Source organism: Salvelinus fontinalis, chromosome 17 (genome assembly GCF_029448725.1).
Source record: "Salvelinus fontinalis isolate EN_2023a chromosome 17, ASM2944872v1, whole genome shotgun sequence".
Taxonomy (NCBI): domain Eukaryota; kingdom Metazoa; phylum Chordata; class Actinopteri; order Salmoniformes; family Salmonidae; genus Salvelinus; species Salvelinus fontinalis.
In genome coordinates, this window is record NC_074681.1 from 16,709,883 (window position 1) to 16,731,521 (window position 21,639).

General features: G+C 48.7%; 1 protein-coding gene across 1 annotated transcript; it reads right to left on the reverse strand.

The window, feature by feature from the left end:
- Positions 1–13,219: 13,219 nt before the first annotated feature.
- nfatc4 (nuclear factor of activated T cells 4) lies at positions 13,220–21,418 on the reverse strand. The gene is made up of 13 exons (XM_055866397.1): positions 20,689–21,418; positions 19,253–19,416; positions 17,724–18,233; positions 17,457–17,632; positions 17,175–17,337; positions 16,963–17,063; positions 16,760–16,861; positions 16,390–16,577; positions 15,913–16,053; positions 15,672–15,727; positions 15,458–15,584; positions 14,605–15,294; positions 13,220–14,446 (listed from the first exon to the last, which is right to left on the reverse strand). The coding sequence occupies exons 1-13, from the start codon at positions 20,867–20,869 to the stop codon at positions 14,376–14,378; spliced, it is 2,670 nt and encodes an 889-aa protein (XP_055722372.1). The 5' UTR covers positions 20,870–21,418; the 3' UTR covers positions 13,220–14,375.
- Positions 21,419–21,639: the final 221 nt, after the last annotated feature.

The window sequence follows — 21,639 nt, forward strand, 5'->3', positions numbered from 1 at the left end:
GTTTGCTAAAATTGAACTACTTTTTGCTCTGCTTGTGTAACCAGTGGTTCCTTGCTTGAGTAAGACGGCCAGTGGTAAGAGTAAGTTCAAAAAGGCTAACCAGCCGAGTTTGAACCTCCGACTATGCCCTAGGACAAGGGTACTCAACTCTTACCCTACGAGGCCCAGAGCCTGCTTGTATTCTGTTCTACCTGATAATTAATTTAACACACCTGGTGTCCCATGTCTATATCAGTCCCTGATTAGAGGGGAACAATGAAAAAATGCAGTTGAACTGGCTTCGAGGTCCAGAGTTGAGTTTGAGGACCCTAGGGCATGTGGTAATGATACTCATGAGTGCTGTCTGGGGTGGAAACACGCACAGGAGGCTTTGGCTCAGACCAGTTTGTGTGACCATTGTTTCCGGCTGGGCTCAACTTCCATTGGGTGTCGGGCTGATTTTCTGGAAAAGATTGGGGCTGCTGGCAAAGGGTCTTCAGGTGAAGGAACCTCAATAATGGGGTTGTCGGAGATCAGGGGAGAGCAGCAGCGGTGGTCGGAGTTGATAGGGGTGTCATCCTAGGCAAGTGAGGCTCCATCCGGTGTGAATCAGATTACATCAGTCTGGGGCAGCCTAAAGCCCGGCTTTGGATTCAGTGGGGGAGAGTGACCATTGGTTGTTAATGCGCCTTTGATGGAGCTGTGTCGTAGGGCGGAAATCACCTGGGGGTGGATTGGAAGTCTTCTCCCCCAGGTTGGGGGAAGGTATTTACTTCCTGCCCATGCAGCGGTGAAGCATTGCTTACCCCTGTTTAAAGATTTCTCTCATGAGCTAAATGCAACCTCAGATTCCCCTCATTCAGCCAGGCTGGTGCTACCAGGTTATGGGGAGTTCATGAATGTAGAGGGTATGGAGGAGGCGAGGATCGTTTGCACATAGCCGATGGATGGAAAGCTGGCGAGTTACTTAGTTCCAGAGTCTAACAATGGGGCTATTCCTAGTACGGTGCTTCTGAATAAACGGTTCCTGGTGCGGTTCCTGAAAGGCGTGCGCCGGCTCATGCCAGTTTCTAAGCCTTTGGCACCTTCCATGGAGGGATCAAAGCCTCTATTTGAACCTCAAAAAGAAAGGAGGACCAAGACACTCTTCATATAATTAATTAAAATGCCTTTATTAGTATGGCATGTTCAATAGAAACAAAGTTTTTAAAAACCGACGCGTTTCGGCTGCATGGCCTTCGTCAGGGAGTACCATTGGAGTCTGTGGACCTGAAGGTCCTTTCCTACAAGACTGCCCTGCTCATGGCCTTGGTGTCGGCCAAGTGCGTTGGGGATCTCCATGCGCTCTCAGTACACGCGGCAGGTAGCCTGGCGGATAGGAGCGTTGGGCCAGTAACCGAAATGGAGCACCCTCGTCCTGGGGCTCCATGCAAGATCTCACCTCGTGGGGCATCAATGATCATGAGGAAGGTGAGGGATCAGCCCAGAACTACATGGCAGGACCTGGTCAATGACTACGCAGTCATGGATTAAAATCCTGCAGCGCATGCAAGGTCCCCCTGCTCAAGCCAGCGCATGTCCAGGCCCGTCTGAAGTTTGCCAATGACCATCTGTATGATCCAGAGGAGGAATGGGAGAAGGTCATGTGGTCTGATGAGACAAAAATAGAGCTTTTTGGTCTAAACTCCACTCGCCGTGTTTGGAGGAAGAAGAAGGATGAGTACAACCCCAAGAACACCATCCCAACCGTGAAGCATGGAGGTGGAGACATCATTCTTTGGGGATGCTTTTCTGCAAAGGGGACAGGACGACTGCACCGTATTGAGGGGAGGATGAATTGGGGCCATGTATCGCGAGATCTTGGCCAACAACCTCCTTCCCTCAGTAAGAGCATTGAAGATGGGTCGTGGCTGGGTCTTCCAGCATGACAACGACCCGAAACACACAGCCAGGGCAACTAAGGAGTGGCTCCGTAAGAAGCATCTCAAGGTCCTGGAGTGGCCTAGCCAGTCTCCAGACCTGAACCCAATAGAAAATCTTTGGAGGGAGCTGAAAGTCCATATTGCCCAGCGACAGCCCCGAAATCTGAAGGATCTGGAGAAGGTCTGTATGGAGGAGTGGGCCAAAATCCCTGCTGCAGTGTGTGTAAACCTGGTCAAGAACTACAGGAAACGTATGATCTCTGTAATTGCAAACAAAGGTTTCTGTACCAAATATTAATTTCTGCTTTTCTGATGTATCAAATACTTATGTTATGCAATAAAATTGAAATTAATTACTTAAAAATCATACAATGTGATTTTCTGGATTTTTGTTGTAGATTCCGTCTCTCGCAGTTGAAGTGTACCTATGATAAAAATTACAGACCTCTACATGCTTTGTAAGTAGGAAAACCTGCAAAATCGGCAGTGTATCAAATACTTGTTCTCCCCACTGTAGACAGGTGTTTGCCTTTCCAAATCATGTCCAATCAATTGAATTTCCCACAGGTGGACTCCAATCAAGTTGTAGAAACATCTTAAGGATGATCAATGGAAACAGGATGCACCTGAGCTCAATTTCAAGTCTCATAGCAAAGGGTCTGAATACTTATGTAAAAACCTGTTTTCACTTTGTCATTATGGGGTATTCTGTGTAGATTGCTGAGGAATTTGTTTCATTTAATCAATTTTATAATAAGGCTGTAATGTAACAAATGTGAAAAAAGTCAAGGGGTCTGAATACTTTCCAAAGGCACTGTATATGGATAGGACCAAGGATATCCCGGTTTGTGACCAGCTTTTTGTCTGTTTCGCTAATCCAGCTCAGGGTAGGACGATTTTCTAAGCAGTGTCTTTCTCATTGGATTGCGGAGGCTATCTCAATGGCATATGACAGCAAAGGACAAGGGTTGGTGTACATGCTCACTCCACTAGGGATGTGGTGGCTGCTTGGGCATTGTTCAGGTGCATGATGATTGGTGATATCTGTGCTGCAGCAAGATGGCTTTCCCGACATAACTTTGAGGTTTTATCGCTTGGATGTAACTGATCCCAGTGTGGCTCACATGGTTCCCATGGCTGGGTCCAGGAGTGGGTATTAGGCAGCGCACAGGTTGCGCATTTATCCTGGTTACCACAGTTTTCTCTGGGTTTGAGCCTTTGGCTTCCGTGGTTGCGCACGAGTACACAGACTCCAGGTTACTGCAGGTTACTCTCTGCGTCTCCCACCAGCACTCTGCACAGGCAACAATGGAGGACAGTGAGAGGATCTTTACTGAGCTGATCCACTCCATAGAGAGAAGGTGCTGTGAGGTGCGAGAGCTGATCAGAGCCCAGAAGGACTCACATAGAGACTGGAGCAGGCAGCTGAGCTGATGAAGAAACACTGAGCTGGAGCACCTTTCACACACAGAGGATCACATTCCTCCAGGTATTATCAAGTATTACATGTATAAAAAAACACAATGATTGCATGTTGATGGATTTCTAATTTGTATCATTTTGTATAATTTTGTATCCTTCTTTCACTGTTCCCTCTGTATATATGGCCATCTCTATACGCCCCTCCTGAAACACCAGACCAATCCACTGTCCCTGTGGGTCAGACCTATCGGTCTGAACTAAGAGAGAGACCTCCTGAAAGAGAATTGGCTTCAGATTTTAAGAGCAGGTGTGACACTGATATGTCTGATATTCCACACCACTACATAAATAGAACTTGGCAGTGGTACATAACATATTTCATAAAACTGGGGGAAAAATGTTATTGCTCTTCAATCATTTTTCTAAAATGGATTGGTGCATAATTGTTGATAGCCCTTTGTTGATCAGGGGTGTGGGCATGGGTGGGCCTGGGTTGACAAAGGCCCACCCACTGGGGAGCCAGGTCCTGCCAGGTCCACCCAATCAGATTGAACCATTTGTTGTTATTAATTGAAAACTTTCCCCATCTGCAATCAGTACAATGGAGATTGTGTACAACCCAGAGCCCCAGACAAGAGGAATTCTTACAATGTGAGTATCTGTCCTCTCAGAGAAATACTTCACAAATGTATCTAAAATCAATTATCTATTTCATTCAATTGTGCATCCATGTCTTTCTTCACTGTCACCAGGAGACACTGTTGCTAAAGAAACCAGCTAAAATGAAAGTATAAATGTATGTTATTGTCACGATCGCTGTCTTCAAAATCCCTGTCATAAATGAGCCAAGGCGCAGCGTGCATGTAATTCCACATCTTTAATCGGAGTGAAACCTTCACAAAAAAAAAAGGTAAACAGAAACCGAACGTGACGCAACCATGGCGCACACAAACACTCACAGAACATAAATAATTACCCACAAACACAGGTGAGAAAAAGGCTGCCTAAGTATGATTCCCAATCAGAGACAACGATAGACAGCTGCCTCTGATTGGGAACTATACCCGGCCAACAAAGAAACAGACAAACTAGAATACCCACCCAAATCACACCCTGACCTAACCAAATAGAGAAATAAAAAGGCTCTAAGGTCAGGGCGTGACAGTACCCCCCTTAAAACTTCTTGTCAATAAGGGGGCGCTGTTTTCACTTTGGAAAAAATTGTGCCCAAATTAAACGGCCTCGTACTCTGTTCTAGATCATACAATATGCATATTATTATTACTATTGGATAGAAAACACTCAGAAGTTTCTAAAACTGTTTGAATTATATCTGTGAGTAAAACAGAACTCATTTGGCAGAAAACTTCCATAAAGGAAGTGAAAAATCTGAAAACGAGGCTCTGTTTCAGGGCCTGCCTATTCAACTGGCTTTTATTTATCGATATGTATGCACTTCATACGCCTTCCACTAGATGTCAACAGGCAGTGGAAGGTTGAATGGGGTGTCTAGCTTGATCTGAGGCCGAATAAGAGCTTTTGGAGTGGCAGGTCTGGTATTTTGTTTGTTGTCGACGGCGCGCGGGGGACCTCGACATTGTCTTCTGAAGAGCGTTCGGTATACACGGCGAATTGCTCCGGCTCTGATTTTATTTGATACATATGAGAAAAACATCATAAAGTAGGATTTTTCAACCGAGTTGTATCAGTTTATTCAATGTTTATTGGGACTTTTGGAATTTTCCGTTCTTTGCACCAAGAGTTGATGGGCATGTTCGCGCCACATGGCTAGTCAAGGTTGCTAATTCGACAGAAGAAATGGACATTCTAAAACCAAACAACGATTTATTCTCGAACAAGGACTCCTTGCACAACATTCTGATGGAAGCTTAGCAAAAGTAAGACACAATTTATGATGTTATTTCGTATTTCTGTGGAATATGTTGACCCTAACAGGGCGGAGAATATGTGAGCGCTGTCTCACAATAATGCATTTTGTATGTTGTAGTAAAGTTATTTTAAAAAATCTAACACAGCGGTTGCATTAAGAACCCGTGTATCTTTCATTTGCTGTACAACATGTATTTTTTAGTAAAGTTTATGATGAGTTCTTTGATTAGATTAGGTGACTGTCCAAAATATCTCCGGAGATTTTGGTGAATTGTTGCTACATATTCACAATGTATAACCACGATTTGCAGCTCTAAATATGCAAATTTTCGAACAAAATATAAATGTATGGTATAACATGATGTTATAAGACTGTCATCTGATGAAGTTGTCCAAAGGTTAGTGATGAATTCTATCTATATTGCTGTTTTTGTGAAATCTATGCTGGCGGTGGATAAATAGCTTTGTGTGTTTGGCTATTGTGATGAGCTAATATAATTCTATATTGTGTTTTCGCTGTAAAACACTTAAAAAAATCGGAAATATTGGCTGGATTCACAAGATGTTTATCTTTCATTTGCTGTACACCATGTATTTTTCATAAATGTTTTATGATGAGTATTTATGTATTTCACGTTGCTCTCTGTAATTATTCTGGCTGCTTTGGTGCTATTTGTGATGGTGGCTGCAATGTATAACCAGGATTTGTAGCTCTAAATATGCACATTTTCGAACAAAACATAAATGTATGGTATAACATGATGTTATAAGACTGTCATCTGATGAAGTTGTCCAAAGGTTAGTGATTCATTTTATCTATATTGCTGTTTTTGTGAAATCTATGCTGGCGGTGGATAAATAGCTTTGTGTGTTTGGCTATTGTGATGAGCTAATATAATTCTATATTGTGTTTTTGCTGTAAAACACTTAAAAAATCGGAAATATTGGCTGGATTCACAAGATGTGTAACGAGTATTACCGAAGGTGGCCTTCCTTCCTGTTCGAGTGGCGCTCGGCGGTCGTCGTTGCCGGTCTACTAGCTGCCACCGATCCTTTTTTCCTTTTCGTTTGGTTTTGTCTAATTGAGTTCACCTGTTTATTGTTTGGTTGTTAGGGTGGTGTTATTTAAGTTCGTTTAGCCCGTTTATGTTTGTGCGGGCTTGTTTCTCTGTTTGTATCTGAGGTTGCTATTTTCATTGGGGTTTTTCCACAGACTGGATTTATTTTCCAGTTTTGGACTTTATTCAAGTTGGAGTTTTACGCCAATGTTTTTTGACGTTACCAGTTGTATTTCTGGTTGGACATTAAAAAGTGGTTTTCCCCGTTACCTTTGCTCTCTGCGCCTGACTCCTTACCTTTGTCCTCATCGAGTGTAACAGAAGCCCGCACCCTTCAATGGAGCCAGCAGGAGCAGCGACCACCCCTCTCCCCACGATGGAGGAGAGAGTCCTTCATCACACGTCCATCCTTCATCGCATCGGATCAGCTATGGATCTTATGATGGAGAGGATGGATCGTTGGGAGAGGAGTGGTCTCCCTACTAACCCACCTACCCTCCCTCCAGCAACTATACCATCTCCTCCAGCGGGACCCGGTACCAGCGCGTTGCGTATTACGCCTCCAAGCCAGTACGATGGAGCGGCGGCGGGGTGCCAGGGATTCCTGCTACAATTAGACCTGTACCTGGCCACCGTCCGACCAGCTCCCTCGGATGAGGAGAGCGTGAGTGTCCTCGTCTCCTGCCTGACGGGTAGAGCCCTAGAGTGGGCCAATGCGGTCTGGAACGGGGCCGACTCAGCGAGGGGCCACTACCCGGAGTTCACCCGCCGTTTTCGGGCCGTGTTCGATCACCCTCCAGATGGCCGAGCGGCGGGTGAGAGATTGTTCTATCTACGACAGGGGACGAGGAGCGCGCAGGACTTCGCGCTGGATTTCCGGACCTTGGCTGCTGGAGCAGGGTGGAACGACAGGGCCCTGATAGACCATTACAGGTGTAGCCTGAGAGAGGACGTCCGCAGAGAGCTGGCTTGTCGGGACACTACGCTAAGTTTGGATGAACTAATAGACATGTCTATCCGGTTAGACCATCTGCTAGCTGCTCGCGGACGTTCTGAAAGGGTCCTGTCCGTTCCATCTCCTGACCCTCCTGCTCCCATCCCGATGGAGCTAGGAGGGGCAGCATCTAGGGAGATCGGAGGAGGCTCCTCCTGTACCAGTTGTGGCCGAAGAGGGCACACTTCCGGTCGGTGCTGGAGGAGTTCATCTGGGAATCGAGAGGGCAGGCAGAACACTCCTCGGTCACCTCAGGTGAGTCAGCACCACACTCTCCCAGAGCTTCCTGTTGGTCACATGTTTTTGTTAATATGTTTCCTTAAATTTTTTCCCTCTCTCCAGCATAAGGCGCTAGTCGATTCAGGCGCAGCTGGGAATTTTATAGATCGCGGACTCGCTCAGAGGTTGAGGATTCCGTTAGTTAAGGTAGACCCCCCTTTTCCTGTGCACTCTTTAGATAGTCGACCGTTAGGGTCAGGGCTGGTCAGGGAGTCCACAATTCCTTTGGAGATGATTACGCAGGGGAATCATAAGGAACGGATTAGTCTGTTTCTTATCGATTCACCTGCGTTTCCGGTGGTGCTGGGGATTCCTTGGCTGGCTATTCACAATCCGACGATTTCGTGGAAACAGGGAGCTCTACAGGGGTGGTCTGATGAGTGTTCAGGCAGGTGTGTAGGAGTTTCCATCGGTGCGACCACGGTGGAGAGTCCAGACCAGGTTTCCACCGTGCGCATTCCCGCTGAGTATGCCGATTTGGCTATCGCTTTCAGTAAAAAGAAGGCGACCCAATTACCTCCCCATCGACAGGGGGATTGCGTGATAAACCTCCAGGTAAACGCTGCACTTCCCAGGAGTCATGTGTATCCTTTGTCCCAGGAGGAGACGTTGGCTATGGAGACATATGTTACGGAAGCTCTGGGACAGGGATTCATTCGGCCCTCCATGTCACCCGTCTCCTCGAGTTTCTTTTTTGTGAAGAAAAAGGATGGTGGGTTGCGTCCGTGTATTGATTATCGAGGTCTAAATTCCATCACGGTGGGTTTTAGTTACCCACTACCTCTCATCGCTACGGCGATGGAATCATTCCACGGAGCACGGTTCTTCACGAAACTGGATCTTAGGAGCGCGTATAATCTGGTGCGTATTCGGGAGGGAGATGAGTGGAAAACCGCGTTTAGTACTACATCGGGCCATTATGAGTACCTCGTCATGCCGTACGGGTTAAAGAATGCTCCAGCTGTCTTTCAATCCTTTGTTGACGAGATTCTCAGAGACCTGCACGGACAGGGTGTGGTGGTGTATATTGACGATATTTTGATCTACTCCGCTACACGCGCCGCGCATGTGTCTCTGGTGCGCAAGGTTCTTGGGCGACTGCTGGAGCATGACTTGTACGTGAAGGCGGAGAAATGTGAGTTTTCTAAACAAGCCGTTTCCTTCCTGGGTTACCGCATTTCCAGCTCGGGGGTGGATATAGGGGGTGACCGCGTAAAAGCCGTGCGTAATTGGCCGACTCCGACCACGGTAAAAGAGGTGCAGCGGTTCTTAGGGTTTGCCAATTACTACCGGAGGTTTATCCGGGGTTTTGGTCAGGTAGCAGCCCCTATTACCTCACTCCTGAAGGGGGGGCCGGTGCGTTTGCAGTGGTCGGCAGAGGCAGACAGGGCCTTCTGTAGGTTGAAGGTGCTGTTTACCGAGGCGCCAGTGTTGGCGCATCCGGACCCTTCTTTGGCGTTTATAGTAGAGGTGGACGCATCCGAGGCTGGGGTTGGAGCGGTGCTCTCACAGCGCTCGGGTGTGCCACCAAAACTCCGCCCTTGTGCTTTTTTTTCGAAAAAACTTGGGCCAGCGGAGCGGAATTATGATGTGGGGGATAGGGAGTTGTTGGCTATGGTTAAGGCCTTGAAGGTGTGGAGACACTGGCTTGAGGGGGCTAAGCACCCTTTCCTCATCTGGACTGACCACCGTAACCTGGAGTATATCCGATCAGCTAAGAGACTGAATCCGCGTCAGGCAAGGTGGGCCATGTATTTCACCAGATTTCGTTTTACTATCTCGTATCGACCAGGTTCCCTTAATACTAAGGCCGACGCGCTGTCTCGCCTCTATGACTCAGAGGAGCGGTCCATCGATCCTACTCCCATCATTCCGGCGGCCAAGTTGGTGGCACCGATAGTATGGGAGGTGGACGCGGACATCGAGCGGGCGTTAAGGGAGGAACCTGCGCCTCCACAGTGCCCGGAGGGGCGTAGGTATGTACCGCTCGCTGTTCGTGATCAATTGATTCGATGGGCTCATGGTATACTCTCGTCGGGTCACCCGGGTATTTCGAGGACAGTGCGAGGTCTTAGGGGGAAGTACTGGTGGCCCACCTTGGAGAGGGATGTGCGATTCTATGTCTCTTCCTGTTCGGTGTGCGCTCAGAGTAAGGCTCCTAGGCACCTGCCTCGAGGGAAGTTACAACCCCTCCCCGTTCCACAACGGCCGTGGTCCCATCTTTCGGTAGATTTTCTGACTGACTTACCTCCATCTCAGGGGAACACTACGATCCTGGTCGTTGTGGATCGGTTCTCTAAGTCCTGCCGTCTTATCCCGTTGCCCGGTCTCCCTACGGCCCTGCAGACTGCGGAGGCATTATTTACCCATGTCTTCCGGCACTACGGGGTGCCCGAGGATATTGTTTCTGATCGGGGTCCCCAGTTCACTTCCAGAGTATGGAAGGCGTTTATGGAGCATTTGGGGGTCTCGGTCAGCCTTACATCGGGGTATCACCCGGAGAGTAATGGGCAGGTGGAGAGAGTGAACCAGGAGGTGGGTAGGTTTCTGCGGTCGTATTGCCAGGACCGGCCAGGGGAGTGGTCAAGATACATCCCTTGGGCAGAAATTGCTCAGAACTCACTAAGCCACTCCTCTACCAACATGTCACCATTTGAGTGTGTGTTGGGGTATCAGCCGGTTCTGGCACCATGGCATCAGAGTCAGACCGAGGCTCCTGCGGTGGAGGAGTGGGTACAGCGCTCTAAGGAGACTTGGAGAGCCGTCCAGGAGTCTCTGCGTCAGGCGAGTAGACGGCAGAAGAAGAGCGCTGACCGTCACCGCAGTGAGGCCCCCGTGTTTGCACCGGGGGATAGGGTCTGGCTCTCGACCCGAAACCTGCCCCTCCGCTTGCCCTGCCGGAAGCTGGGTCCGCAGTGTGTAGGGCCATTTAAAGTCCTGAGGAGAATAAATGAGGTGTGTTACCGATTGTTACTTCCTTCTTATTATCGTATTAACCCCTCATTTCATGTGTCTCTCCTCAGGCCGGTGGTAGCTGGTCCCATGCAGGAAGGTGAGGTGCCGGAGGTCCCTCCACCCCCTCTGGATATAGAGGGGTCCCCGGCGTACAGGATAAGGTCTATTCTGGATTCCAGACGTCGGGTGGGGGGCCTGCAGTACCTCGTGGACTGGGAGGGGTACGGTCCGGAGGAGAGGTGCTGGGTCCCGGTGGGGGATATATTGGATCCATCTATGCTGAGAGAGTTCCATCGCCTCCATCCGGATCGCCCTGCGCCTCAGCCCCCGGGTCGTCCTCGAGGCCGGCGTCGGCGCGCTGCGGGAGCTGCGCGTCAGGAGGGGGGTACTGTAACGAGTATTACCGAAGGTGGCCTTCCTTCCTGTTCGAGTGGCGCTCGGCGGTCGTCGTCGCCGGTCTACTAGCTGCCACCGATCCTTTTTTCCTTTTCGTTTGGTTTTGTCTAATTGATTTCACCTGTTTATTGTTTGGTTGTTAGGGTGGTGTTATTTAAGTTCGTTTAGCCCGTTTATGTTTGTGCGGGCTTGTTTCTCTGTTTGTATCTGAGGTTGCTATTTTCATTGGGGTTTTTCCACAGACTGGATTTATTTTCCAGTTTTGGACTTTATTCAAGTTGGAGTTTTACGCCAATGTTTTTTGACGTTACCAGTTGTATTTCTGGTTGGACATTAAAAAGTGGTTTTCCCCGTTACCTTTGCTCTCTGCGCCTGACTCCTTACCTTTGTCCTCATCGAGTGTAACAAGACGTTTATCTTTCATTTGCTGTACACCATGTATTTTTCATAAATGTTTTATGATGAGTATTTATGTATTTCACGTTGCTCTCTGTAATTATTCTGGCTGCTTTGGTGCTATTTGTGATGGTGGCTGCAATGTATAACCAGGATTTGTAGCTATAAATATGCACATTTTCGAACAAAACATAAATGTATTGTATAACATGATGTTATAAGACTGTCATCTGATGAAGTTGTTCAAGGTTAGTGATTAATTTTATCTCTATTTGTGGGTTTTGTGAAGGCTACCTATGCGGTGGAAACATGGTGAAAATATGCCGTTGTGTGTTTGGCTATTGTGGTTAGCTAATATAAATACATATTGTGTTTTCGCTGTAAAACTTTTTAAAAATCGGAAATGATGGCTGGATTCACAAGATGTTTATCTTTCATTTGCTGTATTGGACTTGTGATTTCATGAAATTATATTATATCATATCATATCCCTGTCCCGTTAGGCTAGGCTATGCTAGTCAGCTTTTTTGATGAGGATGCTCCCGGATCCGGGATGGGTATGAAATAAAGGTTAAAGGTGCGAACTCGGCCGCAAAACCTGACTCTATAGGGGAGTGTCCGGGTGGGCATCTATCCTCGGTGGCGGCTCCGGTTCGTGACGTAGACTCCGCTCCGCACGCTGATCCCTCCGCTTCCGTGGAACCGGACCGTGGATCGTCGCCGGAGGAACTGGACCATGGATCGTTGCCGGAGGCTCTGGATTGGGAACCCCCGCTGCAGGCTCCGGACTGGGGACCGTCGCTGCAGGCTCCGGACTGGGGACCGTCGCTGCAGGCTCCGGACTGGGGACCGTCGCTGCAGGCTCCGGACTGGGGACCGTCGCTGCAGGCTCCGGACTGGGGACCGTCGCTGCAGGCTCCGGACTGGGGACCGTCGCTGCAGGCTCCGGACTGGGGACCGTCGCTGCAGGCTCCGGACTGGGGACCGTCGCTGCAGGCTCCGGACTGGGGACCGTCGCTGCAGGCTCCGGACTGGGGACCGTCGCTGCAGGCTCCGGACTGGGGACCGTCGCTGCAGGCTCCGGACTGGGGACCGTCGCTGCAGGCTCCGGACTGGGGACCGTCGCTGCAGGCTCCGGACAGGGGACCGTCGCTGCAGGCTCCGGGCCATGGATCGTCACTGGAGGCTTCATGCCCTGGATCTTCTCTGCAGGCTCCGGGCCATGGATCATCACTGGAGGCTTCATGCCATGGATTATCACTACAGGCTCCGGGCCATGGATCATCACTGGAGGCTTCGTGCCATGGATCATCACTGGAAGCCTGGTGCGTGGAGCTGCCACAGGGCTTACCAGGCTGGGGAGACACACTGGAGGCCTGGTACGTGGAACCGGAACAGGTCTCACCGGACTGGGGAGATGTACTGGAAGCCTGGTGCGTGGAGCAGGCACCGGATACACTGGGCCGTGGAGGCGCACTGGAGGTCTCGAGTTTAGAGCTGGCACAAACCGTCCTGGCTGGATGCCCACTTCCCCCGGAAAATGCAGGGCGCTGGCACAGAGCGCACCGGCCTGTGAATGCTCACTGGAGACAGTGCGCATCACCGCATAACATGGTGCCTGACCGGTCACATGCTCCCCACGGTAAGAATGGGCAGTTGGCTCAGGTCTAAACCCTGACTCCGCCAATCTCCCGTGTGCCCCCCAAAAATGTTTTTTGGAGCTGCCTCTCGGGCTTCCGTGACCGGGTCTTGTCCCCTGCCATAATCTCCTCCCCGGTCCAGCTCGTACTCCAAGTTGGCGCACGCTGGTTGGTCTTCTTGTGGTGGATAATTCTGTCACGATCGCTGTCTTCAAATTCCCTGTCATAAATGAGCCAAGGTGCAACGTGCATGTAATTCCACATCTTTAATTGAAGTGAAACCTTCACAAAAAAACAGGTAAACAGAAACCGAACGTGACGCAACCGTGGCGCACACAAACACTCACAGAACATAAATAATTACCCACATACACAGGTGGGAAAAAAGGCTGCCTAAGTATGATTCCCAATCAGAGACAATGATAGACAGCTGCCTCTGATTGGGAACCATACCCGGCCAACAAAGAAACAGACAAACTAGAATGCCCACCCAAATCACACCCTGACCTAACCAAATAGAAAAATAAAAAGGCTCTCTAAGGTCAGGGCGTGACAGTTATTACACAAAATGTAAGGTCTATTCTACACTAATCACGTCGTAAGTACCTCTGTTCTGTTTCCTCCCTCTCCTCTCTCCATAGATTTCTGTCAGCTCACATTTGGATCCAAACACAGCATTATACAATCTCCACCTGACTGAAAGAGACCAGGAAGTGACAATGAAGGAGCCCAAACCGTGCCTCAACCACACAGAGAGGTTTCACAGTATCCAGGTGCTGTGTAGAGGCTGAAGAGGCCCTACATACCAGTCTTATACAAGGACATCAGGAGGACGGGCTTTGGTCCAGAAGCCCAGTTTGGCCTCATAATGAGAAGTCCTGGAATTTATTCTGCATCAAATAAGCCTGTAGTTTCCTACATAACAACATAGAGACTAAACTATCCCCGAGTCCTCTAGGATAAGACTGTACCTGGATCACAGGGCAGGAGATCTGTCCTTCTACAGCATCTCTGAGACAATGACCCTCCTCCATAGAGTCCAGACTGCATTCACTCAGCCACTCTAGCCTAGCTTTAGGCTGTATGCATACATGGGCCTCATGAAACTTATTTATCTTCAGTGATAATAGATGTTACTCTCAGGAGGAGAGAGATCGGCTATTCAAGCACACACAAAACTATATCCACAAACAGACCAATAACACACATTTACTTGTATAATTTATATTGAAAACTGGTTAAAAACATTAGTCTCCCTTATATAAACTGTAAAATGCATCTGTAATCATAATTACAACTGTGCCCTTGCCATTTAATCCTCATTCAGTATTGTCATATTTGAGCAATACATCATAAACCAAGTGCATAGGAAAAGGTGTGATATGGTAGCAATAATGCACTTCATACTATAACAACAGAACAAGACAGAACAGTACTGAGCTTGTCATCCTGGTTGGCTGTCCATCTGTGAGCCCGACTGAAACGATCTGATGTCTTCTCCTATGAACTCATTCACTGTAGTCAAAAAGACACAGCAGCCAGTCAGAAGTTTATACATTCATTTATGCTGTATATCAATCAATCAAACATGTTATATTATATGTATTGTTATTCTTGTAACAATGGAGATCAATACCAATTAGAACTTCGTACTGTACATGCAAACTTCTCACCTTCCTCTAATGTAATGTGGTGAATAGATGATGAGCTGGCAAATTCCAGGGGGGTCGTCTGCATTTTAGACCCAGCCTGAGCTTCCCTTTCCCGAGGTCCCCTGCCCTGGTGGTCCCATACCTCATTGTGGGAGTACGGTGTCCTGAAGTCCTGATACGGGCTGGGGTTGGAAGGAGGCGAGGGGCAGACCTCCTGAGGGTAGGGGTAGTAGGGTGAGGTAGTCATGGGGGGAAGAGAGGAGGAGGAGATGGGGCTGCCTGCAGGGAAGGGACTCAGAGAGGAGGAGTGGGAGGGAGAGGGGGAGGAGGACAGGTATGGGGAGTCCAGCCATGGGGAGGGAGAGGGAGGCTGGGAGACTCTGGGGTACAGGGGAGGCAGTAGCTCGGTGAAGCCCAGCTCCAAGTTCTCAAAGCTGGGGCGTCTTTCTGACAGAGAACCTCTGCTGTCACCCACAGCTTCAGGCTTGTGGCAGTACTCCTCCTGGTAGCCATGACCTTGGTAGGGGGGAGAGTAGGCTGAAGGGTAGGGGGGCAGGTGCAAAGCCAGCCCTCTCTCCTTGGGCGTGGGATCATTCCTCAGGTGCAGACCCCTGTCCACCCTGCTGGGCCCCCCCATGGAGCAGAGTGTCACCCCCTCCAGGGGCAAGACAGAGGGACGCGACAGCAGAGGGTCGTCCTCTTTAAACATGACTGAGGGCGAGAGAGAGCGTGAGAGTGAGAAAATAAGTGGTAATAAGCCCCTAACCTCGTAGATAAATACCATCAGGATAAATTGTTCAAAATGAACCAAAAACAACAAAGATAGTTCCAATCTCAGCTGAGAGACTGATGGATGAAGTGAAGGGAGACTCACCCGGCAGGTACTTGAAACAGTGAGTGCTGCTTCTTTTCCTCTTCCCGTTGGAGACATAAAGGCACACAGATACTGGGCGGTTCACAGACAGGTCACCATAGGCTGGAATTTGCACACACAGCAAGCACTGTGGGATGACAATATGAACAATGTACATTACAGTTTTAATACATGTGCACTCAAACACAAATACACCCAGAAACATACTATTTACCTCACTACTGTTGTCACGGTCAACATGTGCCTCCTCTTCCCACTGTAGCTTTCCATCTGGTAAATACGGATGTTAATTATACCTAATTTCATGGATGGTGCACATTGAAGAAAAGAAGAACACAAACATGCACGCACACACAAATGTTATGTTATCCTATCTTTGTGGAGACCTAAGATTAATTTCCATTACAAATCCTATTTTCCCTAACTTATAACTTCCCCTATCCCGAACCCCTTACCTGTCCCTCTTTCCATAAAAAGCACTCTGGACATGGGCAGGAAGTTAGATCCACCCAACAGTAGCTCCTCCCCTCCTTCCACAGAGCACGATGTGACACTGACTGACTCCACTACTGGCAGCTCCTGAGCAGAGCGCTGGGCTGAGGAGACACAGAGAGACACAGACAAACACAGCGAGACACACAGAGAGAGGACAGAATACAAATGATTCACTAGGATATTCAGAAACCTTATCAAAATACAAGCTCAAAGTAAGAGACTGGACAGGGAGAAAAAAATACGTTTTGCATTGTCACAATGTGTTGTTTTACAGGGTCAGCCATAGTAGTACGGCACCCCTAGAGCAATTTAGGATTAGGTGCCTTGCTCAAAGGGATATCGACTGATTTTTCACCTTGTTGACTCAGGTATTCAAACCAGCAACCCTTCAGTTACTGGCCCAACGCTCTAACCGCTAGGCTACCTGCCATACTCACAGCACTCAATAGGCACGGAGGTAACCTGCAGGGCCAGCATCCGTCCAGGCGGGGCCACGGGAGGGCCAAAGGGGAGGTGGGTACGGAACACTAGGCGCACACGCGTGTTTTTCCTCCCTACATCTGTCTCTCCTTTCCTCAGCTCGATGTCCGAGTTCCTCAGCTTCAGAATGCCAGCGCAGTCAATGCTGAAACAGAGATAGGCTGTTATACTCAGCACACAGACAGACACTCACACAGTGCAAAATACCACGTAAAAGTGCATCATAGTACATACGCACATACAGGAAAGCTATTCTTTCTGCCTACTCGGTTACCCCATACAACGCCGTTGATATCTATGAGCTTTATCTCTCTGTTAGATACTCACAGGGCAGTCATGTTGGTCTCCGGGTTGAGGGGGATGTCCAGTATTTTGGTGCCAGCCTGTACACTCTCCTGACTGGCAGTACCCACCATCTTACCTGTTACCCTGAGGATCAAAAGAAGCATATTAACAATAAAAACAAAAACACATCTGATGTAGCACATACTATCATAGATTGATTGGTGTATTGTTGCATGGTAACCTACCTGTGTATCTGATAGAAAGGATGAGGCCGGATGGACCTGTCATCAGCTGTTCCCACAAACACCTGCAAAGAGAGGGGCTGTCTCTCTGTGTACCCAGTCAGCTGGGAGAGACAGAAAAGAGAGCTATTGTTTAGATATATACTGTATATGTTAGTCTGGGATTGAAGCCATAAACAAATCAAACTTTCTTCAATTTATTCAATTTATTATACCGTAACAACCGGATGTCCCCCTGGTGATGCCTTGACGGCTCCTCTGCTTCCTTCTGTCTCGTAGTGGGCTCGGTGGTGTGGGCGGGGCTGCACCTCGATACGCAACTCATATTGGTCAAACTGAGTTGGCAGTGGCCAATCAAGTGGCGGCAGAGCATTGGATCTGTAAGAACAATGGACCTGTCAGATGTGTGGACGGAGCAGGCTATCCTGGCCATCCAAACAATAATAATGGCAAGTCAACACAGTATTGAGGGATACTGTATAAACATAGTGTGTAACCTGAACAGAGGGCTGTGGGCGCTGGCTCTGGTCCTCCCCCAGCCCAGAGCAGGGGGCACAGAAAGGTAGTCCATGCCCATGGATGCAACCTCTCTCCTTTGCTGCAGTGGCTCTGGCAGTGGGCAGTGGGAGCTATGGGCTGGACCCTGCTCCTGCTCCACATCCCTGGGGGAGACCTGAAGGACACAAACCAGGGATTTCTGGATGAGCATCAAGACAAACCTCTATGGAACCTAAGTTCTAAGAACCACCAGCCAGCCACCTTACCTGCTCCAGTGACGTCTTCCTAGTTTTCTGTGGAATGCTCAGCTCAAAGCTGCTGTTGTGAGCCTGTGACTGAGAGGTGGAGTCTTCTCCCTCCAGGGTACAGGAGTGGTCCTCAGAGTAGCTGCTCCTGCGGGACGTGCTGGGGGAGGCCAGAGGCGAGTTCCTGCGCTTCTTACCCCCCGGTGAGGTGGGCCGGGAGGAGGGTGACAGGCAGAAATGGGAGGTGACCTCATTGAGCTCCTCCTCCTCCACCAGCAGCGAATCACAGCTGGACGCAGGACTGAGCCAGCCGCGAGAGGAGGGGCTGGAGGCAGGGCTTGGGCTCAGGGACCCAGCGCCGGTGCTGCCTTCGCGGTAGCAGAATGGGTCCATTAGGGGAAGGTAGAGGCGCTCCCTGTCCCATCCTCCCCTTGTGTCCCAGAAGTTACTTCCTGCTGGGGCAGTGTCATCCTCTGGGGAGATAGTGGTGATCTGGATGCTGGGGCACTCCAACACACGGGACTCTGACACCTGGGAGAGAGATGGGAGAGAGAGAGAGACAGATAAGTTATAACATTAACAATAGAGAAATGCAGGGACCATAGTGTTTGCCTGGCTACCCAAACTCCTTGCTCCGGTCAAACGCTACGCCACCCCCACGGCCGTTAGATCCTGACTCATTGCGAAGAAGAAACTCAGTACCTCCCCAAGAATTTCTAGTATGCAAACACATTCTAACCGTTCTGATTGGTCCCATAAACCAATGGGTTGGGCCAGAGCCAGAACACACATGGGTAAAGCGGCATTTAGAAAATGTGTCAGGGGCGCAGCCATCAATGGCACTGCATCGCAGTGCTTGATGCGTCACTACAGACCCGAGTTCGATCCCAGGCTGTGTCACAACGGCCGTGACCGGGAGTCCCATAGGGCGGCGCACAATTGGCCCAGCGTCGTCCGGGTTAGGGGAGGATTTGGCCGGGGGGGGCTTTACTTGGCTCATCGCGCTCTAGCGACTCCTTGTGGCGGGCCGGGCGCCTGCAGGCTGAATTCAGTCGTCAGGTGAACGGTGTTTCCTCCGACACATTGGTGGCGCTGGCTCCCGGGTTGAGCGGGCAGGTGTTAAGAAGCGTAGATTGGCAGGTCATGTTTCAGAGGACGCATGACTCAACCTTCGCCTCTCCCGAGCCCGTTTTGGAGATGCAGCGATAAGACAAGATCGTAATTGGATATCACGAAATCATTAAAATATCATTAAAATAAATAAACATTCATAATTGGCTTTTATACTCTGATTGGTTACTGATGATCTAATCGCTGATGACTTTCCTTTGTACAACACCCTTCATTTTCAACACAAATGACTTCAATGATGACAGTCTCAGACTCAAGTATGTTGCGAACATAGAGCAGCGGAAGAATTGTTGGAGTCGTCAGGCAACCATACTGTAGGGAACTGTATGGCTTTTAGCATCATTTATGACATACATTTATGTGTCACTGTCCCACTCTCACTGACCAGGAGAGTAACTGGACATCTCCGATCCGCTCACCTGTACAGATCTCGCTGGAAGGCTCTCATAGGTCCCACTGAACTCCCTCACCAAGGTACGTCTGGGGGGCGGGGAATGCATCCCAGCCCTTTGACTGGCTGAAGAATACGGTGGAGTAGGGATGCCGATTGGCTGGCCTACGTGAGTGGAATCCAGGTGGCTGTCTGTGACCAAACAAAAATGTTGGAGAGGGTTGTTAGTAGTCTCCCAGTTACAGGTTGACATGGTACGTTTTAGCCTACTGAGTTCACTGTAAAGAGATGGTACAGATCTAGAATACATTAAAGTTTCAGAGTAACCAGTTATGTCCATTACAACTATAAAAAACATACCCTAACTCTATTGCTTCAGAAATAATGTAGAGGGACTTAAGGTTGATTATCAAATAGGTAAGTAAATGTTCCTTATTTGTGTTTTTACATCAAACATTTCCCTGCTGTGGTGCAATAGACAGTACGGGACAGTTAGATTCACTGTAGAGCACTGTGTCCATCACTGTCCACTATGGATCATTGGTCAGCCTAGTGCATCAGTTATAAGGTACAGTATACACCGTGGTAACATCCCTAGGTTGGGGTGTGGTATAAGTGTTGTATGCCAGTGTGGGCAGGAAATAAATGCTTTAGTGGGTGAGAGGGGTGTGTATCAAAAGCTGAAAGGGGAAAGGAGAGAGGGGGAGAGGAGAGAGAGAACGGAAGGAGAGGAGAGGCAGAACGGAGGGAGAGGAGAGGGAGAACGGAGGGAGGTGTGTATGTGGTGCATGCTCAGTAAACAGAGATTGCGGTTCCATCCAGATGGCAGCTGTTAACTCCACTCACACGCACAGCTGATTAAAACCACATTGAGTTCTGCTCTTACACACACACACACAAGCATGCAATACACAGCACACATAATAGGCTACAGAACACACGAACTCCATGCACATGAACACACATCCCCCAGACACAGATAAGCACGTGTGCACATACAGTACATCCAGACCTGGGCTCTCCAACCCTGTTCATGGAGAACTACTGTCCTGTAGTTTTTCAATCCAACCCCAATCTAGCGTGCCTGATTCTAATAATTAGCTGGTTGAGCAACCAAATCAGGTTAGTTACAACTGGGGTTGGAGTGAAAACCTACAGGAGGGTAGCTCTCAAAGAACAGGGTTGGAGAGCCCTGATCAGACACATCTATACCCGGTAGAGAGAGAGAACATTAGGCCTAATAATTGTACAAATAAATGATAAACGTACTTAGAACAAGTCAACTAAATCATTCACATTACATACACGACACACAGAGGAATGTCTCTACGTTGAGGATGAGTTGTCGACGTTGGGAACCATTGAACGGCCTTCAATCTTCCTTTCCTTATCTGTCAATCTCTCTCTCGGTCAATCTCTCCCACATTCACAAACATCACACACTATTCAAGAAATGGTTCTAACCAGTATTGCTCGACTCTAGGAGCGACAGGGCGCTCTCTGCAGTCTCCCCCACGATTGTGTGCTCCTGGTCCGCGTTGCACAGCGGGGATGGGCCCCGGAGTTGGCGCGTCGGGTCCTCCTCAAAAACCAACTTGAACTCGAACTCCCCCTCCTCCCAACCAGAACCCGGCGCAGCCCCCATCCCCACAGCAAGCGAACAAAAGTCTGCGAAACTGATGAAGAGAACTCCCAGTTGAACAGATAGCGATCTGCTGTGTTATCTGATAATGATAATTTCCTTGGTCCTTTTTGGGAAAACATCGACGATTTCCCCAAATGTATGTAGGAGGTTATATGCAAGGGTAAGAGTCACATTTGCCCAAATTGTTCTTGTCATCCGGATTGTGGTCGCTATGCTCCTTCTGTAACTTTGTACAATGTCTTCCGTTTATAAGTTACTTTGGACGGATCAGAAGACCACTACCACCGCTATAAATCTATTTCATTCGAAGTTTTGGAAAAGACCGATTTAAATAAGTATATCGTTGAGTTCTTTGAAGTCCGTTAGCCATAGGACCGGTATCTATCTATTCCATCACAGGCTATCTATCAGTCTTTAATTCTAATGCTCTGTCGCCATCCTTTTTTCTATCCGACCAGAAAAAAAAGTGTATCAAATATTTTGTAGTCCTTTACCCTTAATTGCCTTTGGGTGGGTTGCCCAGCCCAGTTTGCACCGTTACTCGATCTCAATTGGACATTTCGTTTGTCAGTCAATGAGACCCTCTCCCCTTTTCCCCCTGCCTATGTCCATGAGCCGGGATGTTTCTTTTCACATACTGTGCTAAGTTTAAGTTTAAAAACAACTTTTACCCAGTTCTTAACATAACTAATATGTTAAGTAGGCTATAGCCTATAGATTATTGCCTACATTTCCTCGGACAGTTTGACAGTACATCCTTGTATTTCTAA

Bases quoted from the DNA above. Each gene is read 5' to 3' on its own strand.
- nfatc4 (XM_055866397.1), bottom strand. From the start codon at position 20,869: ATGGGGGCTGCGCCGGGTTCTGGTTGGGAGGAGGGGGAGTTCGAGTTC. The intron at 16,578-16,759 runs GTGAGTATCTAA...TCTCTGTTTCAG, and splicing joins GAGACCAACATGACTGCCCT to CATTGACTGCGCTGGCATTC. The intron at 15,295-15,457 runs GTGAGTCTCCCT...TCTCGCCCTCAG, and splicing joins CTGTTTCAAGTACCTGCCGG to TCATGTTTAAAGAGGACGAC.